We start from the raw sequence: 18,556 nt of genomic DNA, 5'->3' as shown, positions 1-18,556 counted from the left end.
AAAACTAACTAAATTGCTCGGACAACTTAATTTTTTAGTATCAATATAACAATAACACATGCTAATTAAAAAACCAATTAAATTACAACAAGAGAGAACAAAGTTACATTCATACAAAGAAGAAACAATAATTTTCAAAGCTAGTCCTTCACCTTCAATTTAGCTATCTCATGCTCTCTCTTTGCAAAACTTACAATGAATATAGCTTCCTTCTATTATTCTTTTTCTCTTGGCACAATATGTTCAACACAACATCCGTGAGTCAACACTAACACTAGTTACCAATTAAGATCTTCAAACGGCAAACAATACAACACTAACACTAGTTACCAATTAAGATCTTTAAACCGTAAACAACACAATGAGAAATCACCAAAAACGTATATCGAGAGAAACGAAGAGAAAACAACATGGGAGTTTGGAGGCGGTCATTGCAACCCTGGGGTCACCTTCTAACTGTGGGTTTCAGAGGGGTCGAAAACCTCCGAACCACGATCGAAGGCAACCCATCAACCCCAAACCTTGGGGTTCAAAAGATATGGGTTTGCCTCATAACCCTGCGATTCAGAATGCCTCTGAATCCCATTCTGTTCCTTAACTTTAAAATTGCATACCTGGGCGACTCCAATGAGAAAGCGAGGCGACTCTAACAACAAAGAACGGGGGAGAAAACAAGCCAAAGAAGGCGATTGCGACAAAGGGTGGATGTGGTGTGAATAATAAGGTTTGATCTCAACAGTGGTTGTGACTGTGTGGGATGGGAGAGTGCGCGAGGGTAGTTTTGGAATATAAATAGTTGCAAAGAGTAATAAGGGTGCGTGCGAATAACAATTATAAAATTTTAATGAACTTTGGTTGCGAAGAGCAAAAGGTCTAATTACAAATAGAATTCCCTTTTTGAAAAGGCTTGGGAGAGGGGGAAGGGGAGTGTATTTTAACCGCTGCTGAAAAATAAGCTACATAACTTATAATTGTTAATTAGTAAGCCAAACACCCCCTTAAATAGTTCTCTCGTGTATATAAGTGTTGCATGACTCTCCAAAAATAGAGATAAAATAGTGATTGTGTATCATTTTTAGCAGTTTAGAGTTTTTTTGTTATTTTTAAAATGTAAGAAATGTTTTTTTTACGATTATAACAATTTTCAAGAATAATTGATCTAATTTATCTTTATTTTTTTTAGCCTACAAATCAGCAGTTTCACAGAATAAAATATTCAATGTGCACTACTTGAATTTCATAATTAAAGAAAACAAAGGAATGAGGTTTGTTTGGTTTTTCTTTCTCTTCCCCCCAATAAATAGGGGCAACAAAGGTTCCAAGCGAGTGGATTCAGGACGAGAGAGCCCTAGAAGGATTGAGATGGAAGATAACAACCCTTCAACACTGACATGCATGGTGGTGGCCATTGATCCCACCAACTTCTGTTACAGAGTCTGCTCTGTCTGTGAGAGAACTCTCCCGGACAACTTTAACAACAACAGCAACAACAACGCCGCTTCTTCATCATCCTATTCTCACTGCAAATTCTGCAACTTCAACAATGCCTTCAGCGCTGGTTCCTCCAGTTCCAAACGCCTCTTTCGCATCCTTGTAAGCAATGCCGCTGCTGACTCCACTGCTCTGAAAATTTGGTTTCTGGAAGTTGTGTTTGTGTGGGTTGGACCCTAATGATTTTCTCGTTTCTGGGTTTCGTGGCTTTTTATTTTTTTATTTTTGACCTTTTTGTAGCTTTCCATAGCATCGGATACAAAGGTTTTCGTGGTGATCATGTTTGATAGGGCGGCTAGGGTTCTGTTTGGTTGCTCAGCTGACGAATTCTTTGATTTTGCCAAGTTTCATCCCTTTGCCGGTACCCATCTCTAATTGCCTTCTTTTTTAACATCTTTGCGCCATATCTTGAAGTAGGGTTTTTGGAGGGCAATGAAAAGGAACATAAAACTAAAGGAACTAAATTTATCTTTTTTTGTTGAATTAATAAATGAGAAGAAAGTAAACAGATATCCGTCAGGAAATTTATTATTAGTTTTGTCATCTATGAGATATTCTCGAGTAATTGGTTTTCGTTTTTGCTTCATCTTACTTTGAGGTATATGAATTTAAGTCCTTTTAGAATTTTCAGTTTATTTTCAATACACTAACTGGCTTTCTAGGAAGATGCAAGAAAATTTTGTGGGTGTTTTTTTTATCATGGCATGTGTAGCCTTTAAGAAGATATGGTTTAGGGTTTAGATAGGAAAGGTTGGCGTGCTACTGTTGATGGATATTGGCAAAAGCGAGTATCTGACTTGTGATTAAAGCTTGGTCTGTTGGTGGTGGTGCTGTAGTATTTTTTCTCTTTGATATTCAATGCTTATATGCTCTTCTTTCAAAAAATTGATTTTAAGTGATACTATGCTATTCTTCAAATTGAAACTTTTATAAATAATTTTGTTTTCTTAGGTTCAAGAAATGAAATTCCTATAAATTTTGCTTGTGATCCATAGGGTTAAAAACAACTAGCAAAATTTATCATTTTCTTAACTCTTAACTTTGGAAAATGATGGATGTTGTTGACTATAGGACTGATTATCACACAAGAAACCTCACTTCTCACAACCAATTCACAATCTCTAGAAATCGAAACAGATATTAGAGTAAATCAAAATATTAACAGAAAATAAAGAGGCAAGAAAACTTATCTTGGTTCGGGCATAAAATGCCCTACATCCAGACTGTTGAAGCTTGACAGAATCCATTAGAAAGCAATAGGATACAACACTCCCTCTTGCACACTGTTGACTATGAACAATAGCCTTCCCCCCCCCCCCCCCCCCCCGAGAATACAAGGACCGAGCGAAGCTCTCTCTTAATTCTCTCTAGAGACCGTGCAAGATAATCAGAAAGAATGACTGAATGAATGTCTATTCTGAGAACCTATCTGTCTCTATTTATAAGAGATAAAGGCGGTTACAATAGGGACTTAAATGCAATTACAGAAATAACAGGGACTACCGGCACTAACTTTTAAGAGTTAGTTACCGTTACATTTTAAACTCATAAAATATAAAATACATGATTATTCCTAACTAAATTTTAAAGCCCTCTACCAAGACTTGAATGGTAACTAATGCAAATTCTAACAGATGTTGTACACAGAATGCAGGTTTCAGTTGGTTCTTAGGAATTGTTTGTAGGAAGGAAAACAAAATGAAAGAAATTGGTAAATTGATCAAAACTTTGACCAACTCAAAAGTTCCCTACTTTTCTTCTGAAATTTGCTTTCTTCATGGTTATGGTTATAAAAACATGGATGTCTCTCTCTTAATTTTGGTTTCTACCTGTCAGTGAGAATACTACTATATGGATGCTTGTTTTTTCCTTTGCAAAAAAATTCCATGGTTCTGTTCTAGAGAAGTTATAATGATCATGAAATAAATCATTCTTGCTTTTAGCTTCCTCTATATCTGGGCATATAAGATGTAGCATTACTGACTTTCATTGTTCTACTTCTCTTTGTATTCAAACTTGGCATGTTTCTCTAGCTGAGACTGCTGCTAAAGTCCTGGAGGGAGAAATGTTACGAGTGACACTATCAAGGCCAAAGAATGGCAATGCACAGCATCAGCGGGTGGCATCTGTTGTTCCTTTGCGGACTGGTTTCCAACCTGCAATTAAGACTCTGAGGGAATTGTATGGAGCAAGAGTTGGTTCCTAGCCATTTTACTCTTCTTGTTTGCTTTCCTTAAGTTAGAAGACCCCTATGTTTACTTAGCTGCATTAGGCAGTTGATCAAACAAACTTATATCAGGTTATTGTCTGGAAATGAATTCAATTATGTTGTGATTTTCCGGTGTTTGACTTTGATTACTCTCGGCATTGTAGAAGGATCAAACATGAATCTAAAATTGGTTTCGTTTTGTTTGTTCATCATAGTTGGCATCAATTGAACAGAATGTATTGTTGGTTTCATTTTATTGCTTCACCACTGTCACCCATTGCATGAATATATATGTATATAATATAATATATATATATATATATAATATACTTGGTTAAACAACAGAGCAGGCATGGGCACTGGAAAAGAAATGGTATTTGTTAGGCAAGAAAATGAGAAAAAGGAACAAGAGAAGATTTTTCTTATTGAGTGGCGCACTCTTTGTTCATTTCTATGAACGATCTTTATGCAATGGCCAGGACTGCACTGATACTCACAGGCACAAGTATGTTATGGGCAATTGGCCTGCACACTAGATGTAAAGTTGGGCATGGAAGACGAATGCCGATGAAGTGCTGGTCTCTTTGGGTTGAGATCACAAAGGAACAAGCCGGCCTTCTGAGTCAGTTGGAGAAAGTTTGCCTTGTATCCACCTCTTCAACATTTCTAGGGAAGCTCTTGGTTGATCCATTGGCACCATGTGACCGGCATCATGCACCTGATCGATGTTACAGGTAATACGTTCAGTTTTTTCTGTAATAAAATTCTGTTATCAAAATTATTAACAGAGGGAGAAAGACCTTAAGGAAAATAAGAGGGCCATGGCTTTTTAGCAGTCCTTTTTCGGCACCATTAACTACAAATGGAATTGTTGGAGCAGCTACAAAATCTTTCTGGCCGGACCATTCCATGGCATGAACCCATCTTGAATTCCCTGCTCAAAGAAACCAGTTTTTGCTGTGTAAATGAACGGAGGTCCATTCAAACAAAACCACCAAACCACGAAGGTTTCGGTTTTGGGTTCAGTTGAACTAAAGAAGCTCACCGAGCCAGTTGCATATGAGATCATACTCCCCAGCATACACAAGCAGCTGGATTCCGTCTTCAAGAAGTGCAGGAATGCCAACTTCCAGGTTCCTCATCCAGTCCAGCACCATCGCCTGGTACACTGTCGAGCTACACGAAACAAACTCGATGTCCCCAACCCCGAGAGCATTCTGGACCCATCTCTGGTTCAGCAGATTCTCCATGTTCGAGAAGTCGTAGCACAGGTCCCCCTCACATTTCTTTCTGATGTCGTAGTACTGCAGGTCAAAGATACCAACAAATGCTTCTCATCACAATCAGAAGAGGTATGCGCCTTCTTTTAACAGTTCTAATGTTCTATGTTCTTATTTAGAGGATCAGGCTGTTAGAAACTCCATATGCTTTTTGGCTTACATTGGTATCACCGGCCATATCCATGATCTTATTGAATATGGAGTTGCAGGCCATGTATGCAGAAGCGCAAGCAGTTCCTCCGTTCGCACCTAATGCAAAAACTCTTACTGATTAAGCAACCGTAAGGCCTTAAATGATGTGATCAAATTAAGATTCATCAGGAATTGGAAGAATTACCACAGTGTTTTATCGCCTCTTCGCATGGCGGAACCATCTCGCTGACAATGTTGTAATCAGACTGTTCGATTATTTCCATGTTCAAAGCATAATCAGGGTAAGCTTTGTACTGGATTTCAGGATCAGTGAGCCCATTACCAATGGCAAATCCCTGTGTTCATCCAATTCCACTTCAATCAAGGAACCTGCTGCTGATTCAACCGAATCCGTTCTGAAAACCAGATTAATGAATAACAGAGAGCCCGGCATACCTTGAGGTTTATGTGAATTCCTTCTTTGCCTTTGTTTCCTCTGTGAACCCGAGAAGCGAAAGCCGGAATGTAGTGCCCTGCGTACGATTCTCCGGTTATGTAGAAGTCGTTCGTCGCGTACCGTGGATGGTGTTTGAAGAATGCCTAACGCCATAGACAAATTTAGTAAGCTTTTACAAGAATGATGAAATATTTTCAAAGAAGATGGAGTGAAAACCAGACCTGCAAGAAGTCATAGAGATCATTGCTGACACCCCGTTCGTCATGGCGAATGTCATCGTCATCAGAACTGTAACTGAAACCAGTTCCGGTTGGCTGGTCGACATATATAAGGTTTGATGCCTGCAATCACAGAATCAACAAGAAGCATTTGGTGTGTCTTGAGCTTTTTGCATGGAAATTAAAGCTTTGTGTTCGCTCCGTGAATATGGAAAGGGCCGTTCAAAGCTTTGTGTTTGCTCCGTGGAAATTAAAGCTGTGTGTTTCCGAACCAAGTATTAATTGTTGTCGTTACTGGCGATCAAGATTGGATTTTTTTTTTTTTTATAGGATAAATGTCTACCAGTGATTATACTTTTAATTTAATAAAAATACACCTGGTCCCAGCCAAAGTTGTTCCAGACAAGCGACGAGTTGTCGGCAATATGGAAAGGGCCGTTCTCATAGAACATGGCGAGTTCACTGCTGCAGCCGGGGCCTCCGGTCAGCCAAATAACAACCGGGTCCTTCTTACTGTGTCGCGATTCGAAAAAGAAATAGAACATCCTGCAAATCTCATTTAATTAATTTCACACAATTAACCAGCTTCATTAGCCATATATACTGTGATTATATATTATTAACAACATCTATATATAATTCATTTGGAGATATATTAACTCCACACGAGTTCTTACTGCCTATTTATTAGATATTGCGCATAAGTAAGTTTAGTTTATATGTATAGATATAGGTTTCTTAGAAAAATAAATATATTTTACAACATATCAATTTACAAATTAATATATCACAATAATTAATGTTACAAGCGAACATCAAAATAGCATTTTTATTTTACAGAATATGAACGTAAAGCATATAATTAAAATTCAAAAGGCACGTATTTCTGTATGACCAAAACACAGATATTTTAAAAGCACAAAATCTAATTAGAGATGCTTTACATATAATGTGTGGTACATTCATATCAGGAAGGGTTTTATTTTAATTATTAAAGAAGTTTACATCTTAATTATGTAAAGAATTTTTAAATTTGTACTATAATTAAAATTAGACTTTCAATTTATTTTAAATGTATACAAAAATTAACGATCTATTTAAATGATAAAGTGATAGCAATACATATTTAATACAGATTAAAAGTCTAAACTTAATATTAAAAAAACTTAAAATTTTAATAAAAATTAAAAATATAATAATTTATTTATTTATTTTTGAGCAATTAACCCTATCAAGAAGAGTCAATATCCATAAAAAGTGGGTAAACATCACAGGCAGACTACACTTGGACTTAAAAAGGCACATATATATATATATATATATATTCATTTTAGGCAACAAATCTGGCAATAGGGACACCCTTTGAGTACACTCTAATTGATTGACTTCAAAGTTTGAAATACAAAAAGGATAGATGAGAAAAGGAAAAAGAACGGTGGTTCATGAACATGAATTCATAATACCCCAAGACAAGAGTATTAACTTTGACAGCAACTGTAAAATTTATTTTTATAATAAACAAATTATAAATTTAAATTATTTTAAAAATATATATATATATATATATTTATTTTTACCGCGCAGTAATAGGGTTTAAGAGTAAGGAATTATCCTTTCTGCAAACCAACCGATTCTGAATTTCCAGCAAAAACAAAAACAAGAAAAAGAAAAGAAGCGATTAATCTTTTGCAGAATGAATTATAAGCAATTAGAAGAAAACCCAGAATATATATATATATATATATATATACCTTGCATCTTTGGTATGGGGAAGGCGATAATAACCAGCATGGTGGCCGAGGTCCTGGATAGAAGTCCGAGGATCGCCGTGCACGTGGATCTTCAAAGGCTTTTCCACCAGCGGAGCAGCTGGAGGTTTGACGTGAAGGCCGCCTCTGTTGATGTCATTTCTGGGGAATAAGTTGAGGCCCCGGATGAGTTTTTGGGCTTGTGTTTTTGGGAAATTGAGGGTTGCAGACAGGAGGGGATCGGTTTCAGTTTCATCGACTTTTGCAGATGATGATAAGGAAAGTGGGCTTTGGAAAAGAAGAAGAAGAAGAAGAAGAAGAAGAAGGAAAAGAAAAGGAGCAAAAGAGAATGTTGGTTTCATCTTCTTTCGTAGTGGGGTTGTCTGGGAGAGAGATTGATGAATGATGGTTGATGGTTCGATCGACACTGGATTTACATATATTTATAGGCTGTCGAAGCTGGAACCGACTTAGCTGCTACGGCTTTTGCAGGTAAGCTGGTATGGTAAGACTGAGAATTGTGTTTTCTCTCTCTACAATTGCACAGAGAGAGCGAGCGAGCAGGGGTACGGTTTAACGGCCATGTTATATACTTTTGTATATATTATTATGTATTTAAAAATTAATTTTTCTTTCGTTTGTTAAAAAGTAAACCCAGTAATGAATACCAGGCCTAAAGTCTAAAGTTAGAATGCCCGACCATTTATTTGGATTTTTCTTTTTAGTACTTTTACTTATATGTTGCTCATCAGACACACTTCATAAAAATAATTTATTAAGGGATTAGATAAAATTCTTGTTATAAATTTATTTTAGTGACATGACATGCCCTCCTCCTTCTATCAACTAGATTTTTACTTAAGGGATATTTGTTAACCAAGATAAGAAAAAAAAAAATATCATATATAAAAAGCAGTCTAAATATTTAGTCTTTCCAATATATTTATTAAACTTATCTGAATATATTTAAAAAAGTCTTCACGTAACCTCTTATCTCCCTCTTTCAAAATAAATTTATCTGACCTCGCCTCTCAGATAAATTTATCTAACATTTTACAGATAAGTCTCAATTATCTATACGTCTCTTATAGGATAGTTAATGCCATTTAATATATTTTAAAAGAACTTATTTAGTTAAGTCTTATAATTAATATTATTTAATATATTTTTAAATTATCATATATTTTAACGATTTTTAAAATTTAAATGACATTCTTCCTTTCACCGATTTTTAAAATTTAAATTTCTCTCTCTCTCTCTCTCTATATATATTTTATTAACTAATACAATTCATTTCACCAATTTTTAAATTATTTTATTCAATTTTATATTTTATTATCTATTATGAAATATTTTTTTGACCATTTTTAATTATCTAGGTAGAATTATTGTAATTTCAACAATAATTATTTCTACTTTCAACTCTTTTTAAATCTATTTTTGAACATGAATTTAAAAAATAAAATTTTAATTTTAATTTTAATTTTAATTTTTTTTGACAATTCATATTAATCATAAAATATTATTTTAATAATAAATTTGTTGTGAATGTTAATACAAAATTTTGAATGAATTTGGTAATAGGGATATTTTGGTAAAAAAAATTTTATTTTGGTGCTTATCATATGTATTAATAAACACATAAAAAGAAAAAAGTACAATTATCAGTGAATTTTAAAAAATTCAACAACAATCTGATAGAAATTTTGGAATGCTTTCCACTCTTATTTTGATTATTTCATATCTTAGTCTGAAAAATATTTAAAATTTATCTTAATGCCTCTTATCTTGCTCATTTTAACAAACGCCTTCTTAATAGTTAATGCGTATTTTCAAGAGTCTCTCTATCTCAGTCTCTATTTTATTTATTTATTAATAAACTTCAATTCTATTAATTTTAACATACACATAATTAATAATTAAATATATAAAATAATTAAATATATATATACAAAATTAATAATTAAATACACACAATATCACTCACAAAATACAAAAAAAAATTTAAAAAAATCCCAAAATCACCGCCTGATATGCTCCCAAAATAAAAAAAAAAAAAAAAAAAACCAAAATCACTCATCCAATGGTTGGTCTACTTCTTATTGTTGTCGAAGAAAACGCTGTCGCCGCCGCAAGCTGGTTGTCGCTGCTTGATCTGGAGTTGTCTGGAGTCATCGCTGCTAGATCTAGACTTGGGTTCAACTAATTTTGTTCTCTTCTCTGGTCAATCCTTCTCTTCTCTTCTCTGTTGATGGTCATTGTTGGGAAGGGGGAGAGGCGCGTTGATGGCAGTTGGGAGATGGGAGAGAGATAGCGAGAAGAATTTGCTCACTATCAATAGCGAGGCATTTTAAGATTATAAAAAAATTGATAAGGTAAACTGACGATAACGAACATTGTTGGAGTGAGATTTCTCACCGAGACTGCTGGAGATAGCCTTATAGCACTTTCATCACTATATTAGACTAAAAAATTTACCCCCCTTATAGCACTTTCACCACTTGGCCAATTATATTAGACTAAAAAATTTGCCCCCACTGACTGACCCATCCAATGTTTTGCGTGATGATAACGAATCCAAGTTGATTAACCATAATGATAATGGGATTGAGATCATCAAGCACCAAACCAACACATAAAAAGTCAACTTTTTGAGATGAATATCTGAGTCGACTCCCAAACCATATGGTCATTTCCTTTGACTTCCAATGTAATCATTTGAAAAAGGAAAATATTTGATTACACATCACCAAGTTAAGAATATTTCGGCGCATGAAAAAATCAAATCTAGCCATAGGCTCGAATTTGATTCGAGAGGCGTGCGTGCTTGCTAATGTGACACGCAACTTAGTATTTTAAAATATTTTGAGTGGATCTTACGTTAACATACATGAAAAAAAAATTAAAAGGGTATTAATATTATATATATATATATATATATGCACAGAAACAAGGAAACAAGTAGAGGATGAGAATGAGGACGAAGAATGACAACAATGGTGACAGCTACAATGATAGATGGCAACGATTGATATTAGGCTTCCTCCTGCTCGCAACCATCTCTTACTCACAATGAATCGATTTGGAAGCTGGATCGATGACCGATTTCAACTTCCTCCTACTCACGACCACCTCATAGAAAGCGATTGACGACCTTCTACTCTTGCTGGCTAATGATGTCATTTGTTGGTTGCATGACCCTCACAGTTAGTTGATTAAGCCGACTTCATCAACATCAACACTCAGCCATCAAGCTTCCAGATTCTAGATCCCTTCATCGCTGCCTCCAGCTTCTAGATTGATTGTTGCCTCCAACTCAGTGTCGTCGCCATCTCTGTCCTCAGCCTACGTTCTTTCTCTCTCTCTCTCTATATATATAACACATATATATGTTATTTTTTTTATTTTTTTTCAATTGTGTCAATGCGAGAGTCATTCAAAATATTTTAAAATATCAGGTGATGTACCACATCTACGGAGGCACATATCTCTCGTGTTAGATTCGAGTCGTAGCTAAAATTGCAACTAATCAATCAAATCGATTATCTATTATTAAAATTGAAACGTTTTGATAAAATCATAAAAATATAAAAATATTTAATTTTTTCATGCTATTAACCTAAAATATTTTGAGAGAAAGTTCAAACCCCTTCCACTCAAAAGAAAAAGCATGGTCGGATAGGATAGGATAGGATAGGATAGGATGGGATAGGATGTATTTGCTTGCTGTTTCTCTATTTTTTTTTTATCTTTTATTATTTTTAAAATATATTAATAAATTCATACTTAAATTTCGTATATGTATTTATGTATGTATAAACTTATGTGATTGATATATACTAAAACGAATCGTTGCAAGTTTCTATTAAATTAATAAAACAAAAAAAAAAATTGTTGTTCGATTGAAATATCCATACGTGGCACAGTTTGCTACTTTTTTGCAATGAAATACTGATAAGGTGCGAAATGATTCGAATCAGTATCCATCCATCCATCCATGAATGAACTATTCAGTGCAGTCTCAGCGGCATGATTCCCTTTGCTTTTTCCTTGTCGATTCGAATCAAAACAGCATGAGAGACTATGATGAATGGTTCTGAAAAAATAATCATTAATGAATGAAAGAAAAAGTTTGTTTTAATGGTCCTACGAACTCCATTAAAGCTGAGGTTAATTAAGTGATTTGGGTCACATCTTTTGCTTTTTGTTTCAAGATATATATATTATTATGGATTTGGTATTAGGGTGGTTTGCTTTGTTGGTCAATAGTCAATTCGACTTTCTTCCTGTTAATTAGCTAATATTGTTTTGTTGGGTTAATTACATTAATAATTATTTAATTTTGTATTCTATTATTATTTAGTTATTAAAATTTAAAATATTATCTATTAGTCATTTGTTATTACTTAGTCACTGAATTTTAAAATATTACCTGTTAGATCCTAATATTTCAAAACTATTTTTCATCCGTCACTCGTGAACTTAAAGTTTAGTAACTAATGAGTGAGAGAGAAATAATTTTAAAATATTAATGAATAGCAGATAACATTTTAAAATTTAGTGACTAATCAATAATAGTTTTGAAATATTAGTGACTAGTAGGTAATATTTCAAAATTCAGTGATTAAACAGTAACAGAATGTAAAGTTGAATGTTATTGGTGTAATTAACCTTTAAAGTTAATTATTTTAAATGGGGTAAATTTTTTTTGGAATTTTGCTATGTTTTTAGCAGGTAATATAATTAAAAATAATTTAATTTTTTTTATGTTCAATTATAGTGAAGCAAAAGAACACTAATTGCACTCATATATATTATTTTGATGATTTTTGTTATATTAATATTTTCTAATACAATGGCATAAATCATTTCAATCCAATCATTAGCTATTCTAAAAATAACGATGGTAAATAGGAAAAAAGGTATCATTTGAACAAGGTTTACAAATAGAAGAGAGAATGGAATAAAATTTAAAAAAATTTACAAAAAAAAAAAAAAGGGTGAAGTACAAAATAAGTTAGGGTATTTTGGTTCGAAGTCAATTTGACCATTATATTTCAAAAAATGTCAAATAAGGTATCATACTTTTAAATTCAATGATCATTTAGTTAATATGCTTTAAAAAGTATAAGTAAATGACTTTCTTTCGAATTCAGGGCAACATTAATCGTTCGGGTAAATGTTTTTAGCTTAACGTTGTCTAATGATATGTTAATTCTATTAACAATGTTAATTTTATTTTCAATCAAAATAACACCATTTGGTCGCAAATTTATATTTAAAAAATTCCATGCAATTACAATTTATGTGTTTTTAAAGTATAATAACATAATTTGATCACTTTTAAATTATAATAACCAATTTAACTCAAAATAAACGTTTAAGTAGTTTATTTAAAAAATTTGATTATTAAATAATAAAATTAATTCTTTTTAATATAACATTTTATATTAAATATTATTATACATAATATGTGTAATACACTCACTAATATACTATATCTAATATATATTTTTAATTATAATATATATATACACTACATGAATGTGTTTTTAAATAAATATATTATTTTATTTTCTAAATTTAAAAAAAAATTACCTTTTTCCTTCTTTTATTTTTCCATTCTCTCTAATGCCTGCTTTTTCTCCGTTGCCAGCAATTATTGTCGGCTGGAGATTTACACGATCAGAACCTACCATTAGAAAAATCAAACTAAGAAGGTTAACATATACAAAAGCAAGCCAGATTTAATGACTAGATTTTGATATATCTGATTTTTAATTTTTGGCAAAACCTAAAAAACGTAGTCAGTTGCCATCGACCATTGTAGCCAGTGGTTTCATGGTCGTCGATTGTCGTTTGGATGTTGCTTGGCCAGTCGGTGGTCATCAAGCCATCATCACCTATTTGCTTTACCATGAACATTGTCTGCCAAGCCTCATCAAGCCACCATCGGCATCATCAAGCCATCATCGCCAGTTTCATGTGGTCGTCGATGATGGAGGATGAAAGAGAAAAGAGGAGGAATCGGCAATGGTGGTGGCGAGAGAGATCGACGATAGCGAGAAGAGAGGAGAAATGAGAGAGAGAGAGACTGGGTACTATGAGAATGGGTTTGAGGGTAGGGGAGATGTGTTTTTCATGTTTTCAGTTAGTTTTGATTGAAAATATCCAAAATAACAAAATGTTATTTAAATTTTTTATAATTTTTTTTATTTTTAAAAGTAATAAAATAAATATATTTTCAATATTTTAAAAAATCAAAACGATCTAAAAATAATAAAAAGAACATGGACTTAATAACTTATTTAACACTTCCCTTAAAAATAAAATTATAATGGAGTAGAAAGTAAAAAACAAAAATGAAATGAGACCGGTTGACACACATTCCAATAAGAAATTGACTACACAACCTATTGTTCCAAAAGGTGAAATCGCTCACCCCCAGCTCGACAGGAATGTGGGGGGATGTTAAGCATGGTGACTCACCAGGCCAACAAAGGTTAGATCAGTGCACACTGCGCACAAGGAGCCCCCTCACTTGAGAGATGACTCCCACACTGTCGCTGGTGAGACTCGATCGTTGATCATTATTCCAAACTGCACCCTTGCCAACCAGATGAGTTGCCCATGCGGGCGACTACACAATCTATTGAAAAGAGAAGAATGGGAACTTTATTTAAAATAAATGCACACACAAATATATCTTTAATCCATATAACTTGGATTCATCTTGATATTTTACGTGCGTACTCTTAATTACGTGAGAAAAAATAAATTATAAATTGGGTCTTTTAACTCTTACATAGAAAAAAAAAATCGAACTTACAATCCACCAAACTACGTCGATATATCACTTTCCTTTTTACCATCTAACCTATACGAGACTTTAATATGCGAGACTTTAATATGAGTAACTTGTAAAATATTATGGGCGCTGCATGATGAGACTGAGTTCATAGCGAAAGAGTGATAGCTGTGGCGATCATGATATTGTTAAAAAAAATAAGAAAACAATGGACTGCACAGCTTTCTCTATATTCCACCAAACCGATACGTACATATGTACATGGTGGTTAAGAAGAGGGTACGTAGTGGTGGTTGGTGCTCTCAATCTCATGCTTGCAAGGCATTAATTCCTCAAAGCCGAAGCCTGAGGCTGAGGCTGATGTATAAATGAAGACAAGTAACTGTAGAGTGCTCGCAAGGCATTCTTAGTTCTTGCTTAGACTTCAGATTTAGCAGTACTGTTGATAAAGACGGGTTCAATTTCTCTAGAACCAGAAGGAAATCCATTTCCTTTCCAGTTGGAGGATATATATATTTTTAGAATTATAGCTAGAATTGACGTCTTATTTTGTGGTCGTCGTCCTTATACTTTTAGAATTATAGAATTGCATTTCTTCTTCGTCTTCACGAATATTAAATTCATTAAGTTGAAGTTAAACCATTAACCATACGGATGAATGAATGCTTCTGACTCTCATCACTGTCTAGAATTCATATTAGAAAGGTTTAATGATTTTTACATCACTCTTTAGTTAGTTAATGTTAATGCAATCATAGCTCTTTTGTTTCAGCTGGGGACAATTATATATAATACCTTCAACATTCAAAATGATGAAAAAATGTACTCAACTTACGAGCAAAGTTTGATGAGTGAGAGAGAGAGAGAGAGAGAGAGCCGCCAAAGACGCCACAATTTGGCCTAAGCAACGGGATTCGAGGTGTTGGAAATTGTTACAAAGATTAGTCAAACAAATTAAAAGAGGCATATTAAAATTATAAAATAAATAAATAAATAAATAAAGTCGAAACATACGAATGATGATGGGTGAAATCTAGAGAGATCGATGGGTATTCCTTCGGGAAGCAGCTACATTGCTTTTTATGAGGCTGAGGCTAAGGCTGAGAAAGAGGCAGTTAGAGAAATACAAATCTACAAATTTGGAAAAGTGTGTGATAAGCTAAGAATTGCATTATGCATCCAATGGCGTCAAACGGATTTGGAATTTTGCCAAGCATAGCACGGCATGACAAAAGGTTAAGGTGCCTTTCTTTACCTTTAGGCTTTGGCTTTAGCTTAACTTTAGCCTTGATTTCTGGGTGCACTGCTTTGGGTAAAAATGTATGCGTGTTTATTTAATGTTTATCAATGGGAAAGTGAAGACGACAGAGGCCAGGCGAGGTCGGGATTCGAATTGCTTGGATTGTTTGGATTTTTACTTAATAGCTTTGGATTGCTCCGAGAGTCTTTGAATTGCTTGGATTTTTACTTAGAGTTTTGAGTACTTTGGATAAATAATATGAACAATAAATGATCTTCAAAATAAGTTTAGAGCTATTTATAAGTATTCTGAAAATTATTGTAGCGGCACTATAGCAACAGTCAAATTTACTGTAACAATAGTTAAATTTATTGTAACAATGAAAATGTGTATTGTAGTAATAGTAATGTGTACTGTAATAATGGTCAAATTTACTCTAGCAAATGGTAAAAATTCTAATCGTTGGGGCACTGTAGCGTTATTGTAGTAGTACTGTAGCAATATTGAAAAAAATAAATTTTTTGGTTCAAATTTCATAAAATTATTTTTTATACATTTTAGAAATACTTTGAAAAATAATTTTAATGAAAAATAACATTTTTAAAATTACATATATGAAAAAATATTTTATAAATTAATCTAAAAATATATTTAAAAAATATTTTTGATAATACATATATTATATAAAAAAATATTTTATGAATTAATCAAAAATAATTCGATAATATAATTAATATATTTAATAAAAATACTCTTTTTGTTAATCACCAAAATATTATAATTTGTATATTAAAAATTTTCTTTTTGTTAATCATAAAAACTTAATTAATATGAGTAAATTCTCTCAACATTCTCTCCCTTTTTTATGATGACAAAAACATGATTTACGAGATTATTAATTTGATAAAATATTTTTGAACTTCTCCTTAATTTTATACTATAAGCTCCTCATTTCAAAAATATTAATAGCATAAAAGTGTTTTCGATATAACTTAATAGATAAAATAATTTTTAGGAATTTTAAGGAACAAACTTGATTGCCAAATATGATTGCCTTGATTGCACCTCTTACTTTGAATGCCTAAATTAATTTTCTATCTCTCAAATATACAATTTACTCACATACAAGATCTCTTAATAAAAAAAAAAATATTATACATTCTTCTTCCCCATACAAAAATAATTGACAACTTAAAATTACAGCTTATTCTCATACATACAATCTCTCATCTCATAACATCTCATTCTTCTTTCATTGTTTGTCATAATTAAAAAGACATCGTTAGTGGAGAGAATAAAGTTATAAACAATATAGTTTATGAGAGAAATTGACCAAGTATAATCTGCGTATCAATATGATGGATGATGAATAGAAAATACTGAAAATATAGATGTAACGTTAAATATTAAAAACAATACATCATATCCATCATGAAAAATATTGCTGCATGAAAAGAATTTTAAAATTATGATATAGTAAAAAAATAGTATTTTTCGTAAAAATATTTTCGCATATAACACATATTTATCTAACAACTTGTTGATAAATATATGTTATTTATTTGAGAACCATGACACCAACTTGTTTTCTAACAATTGACAAGTTCTAGAAGTGCTCTTGCAGTTTACCTTGTAACCGACAAAATTCGTATCGGAATATCCAATTAATTCAAAATTATTCTCATTTGGATAGCATAAACCTACATCTTGGGTTCCAATTAAATATTTAAAAATTCTCTCAATTGCCAATACAGGAGATTCTTTGGGATTTGATTGAAATCTTGCACATAAGTATACACTAAGTATGATATTGGGCCTACTTGTCGTTAGATAAAATAATGACCATATCATACTCCTATGGAGTTTTTGATCCACACTTATTGTTTGATTATCTTTATCTAATTTTATGGATGTACTCATAGGTGTGCCTATTGTTTTAGCATTTTTCATCCCAAATTTCTTTAACATTTCTTTTGAATTGACAAAAAATATATATATATTAAACTAATTTAATAATTATTAGATTTATAATATAATTACATATATATTTTAAATAAATATTAATTTGAGGCACTAATCTAAAATATTTTATTATCATAATCATAAATTATGATAATATTTTTATCATAAAATGGTGCGGGGGGTTGCTGTTTGACCCTCTGCTTTTAGTTGCCTCTTTCTCGATCTCCCGCTCGTGTGATTTCATCTCCAGTATCTTTTGGGCTCGCTTCGGCCCTCTCTTTCTCTCCCGTTCGTCGCTCATCCCCATTGCTTCGATCTATGAGGTAAGTCTTGCACCCATCCATGATATATACGTTTATATGCATTATTCGATTTGACCGAAACTTTAAACTTAGATCTACAAAGTTTCGACTGTTAGATCTTATTGGTTTTTGGGTATGTTGGTCGATGGGCCCTTGGGTGTCAGGTGGTTGCCTCTGATCACTAGAAACCACTGGCCACGGTGGCCGATGGCGACTAGCAGTGCGTATATATGTGCTATGGGTTTAGCCGAAACTTTAAGTTTAGATCCGCAAAGATCTAGTCATTAGATCTTGCTAGTTTTGGGTATGTTAGTCGAATAGGGTAAGGGAGTCGAGTAGTGGCCTTGGATTACTGAAAAATGTTGGTTGTGGTGACCGACAACGACGGGCAGTGTGCTTTTTAAATCTAGCTGGAAATTAAAAATCAGATATACGAAAATTCAATCGTTAGATCTAGCTATTTTTAGATATATTAACCTCGGCTTGGTGGTTTTAATGGTAGGTTTGGATCGTAGAAACCTTCGGCCGGCGATGGTGGCGTGGTTGGTTCGGGCTATTGTTTTTCTTGGATTTTGGCCATTAGTGGCAGCCTTGGATCTATTAAATACTTAGGAGATTTAATTTTATATTTACTTAATTCTTATGTAATTTGATAATTTTGATAGATAATTTTGACATGCCCTAACCGAGAGACATTTGAGAGAATATT

The 18,556-nt window shown here is 33.0% G+C and overlaps 3 protein-coding genes across 3 annotated transcripts in view; 2 read left to right on the top strand and 1 right to left on the bottom strand.

Annotated features, from left to right (window-relative positions):
- Positions 1-18,556, top strand: part of LOC127803104 (S-adenosylmethionine synthase 1-like) — a 72,051-nt gene that overhangs the window by 14,488 nt on the left and 39,007 nt on the right. The window lies entirely within an intron of this gene.
- LOC127803125 (uncharacterized) lies at positions 1,252-3,910 on the top strand. Its single transcript, XM_052339165.1, has 3 exons — positions 1,252-1,593; positions 1,732-1,852; positions 3,525-3,910. Exons 1-3 carry the CDS (start codon positions 1,261-1,263, stop codon positions 3,695-3,697), a joined length of 627 nt encoding a protein of 208 aa, XP_052195125.1. The 5' UTR covers positions 1,252-1,260; the 3' UTR covers positions 3,698-3,910.
- On the bottom strand, positions 4,056-8,085 carry LOC127803081 (serine carboxypeptidase-like). Its single transcript, XM_052339106.1, has 9 exons — positions 7,539-8,085; positions 6,165-6,333; positions 5,791-5,910; positions 5,569-5,712; positions 5,318-5,468; positions 5,141-5,229; positions 4,746-5,004; positions 4,501-4,634; positions 4,056-4,418 (listed from the first exon to the last, which is right to left on the bottom strand). Exons 1-9 carry the CDS (start codon positions 7,895-7,897, stop codon positions 4,296-4,298), a joined length of 1,548 nt encoding a protein of 515 aa, XP_052195066.1. The 5' UTR covers positions 7,898-8,085; the 3' UTR covers positions 4,056-4,295.

This window comes from Diospyros lotus, chromosome 1 (assembly GCF_014633365.1).
Source record: "Diospyros lotus cultivar Yz01 chromosome 1, ASM1463336v1, whole genome shotgun sequence".
Taxonomy (NCBI): Eukaryota; Viridiplantae; Streptophyta; class Magnoliopsida; order Ericales; family Ebenaceae; genus Diospyros; species Diospyros lotus.
The sequence above is the reverse complement of the archived record's forward strand: the minus strand, read 5'-3'. Positions and strand labels throughout refer to the sequence as shown.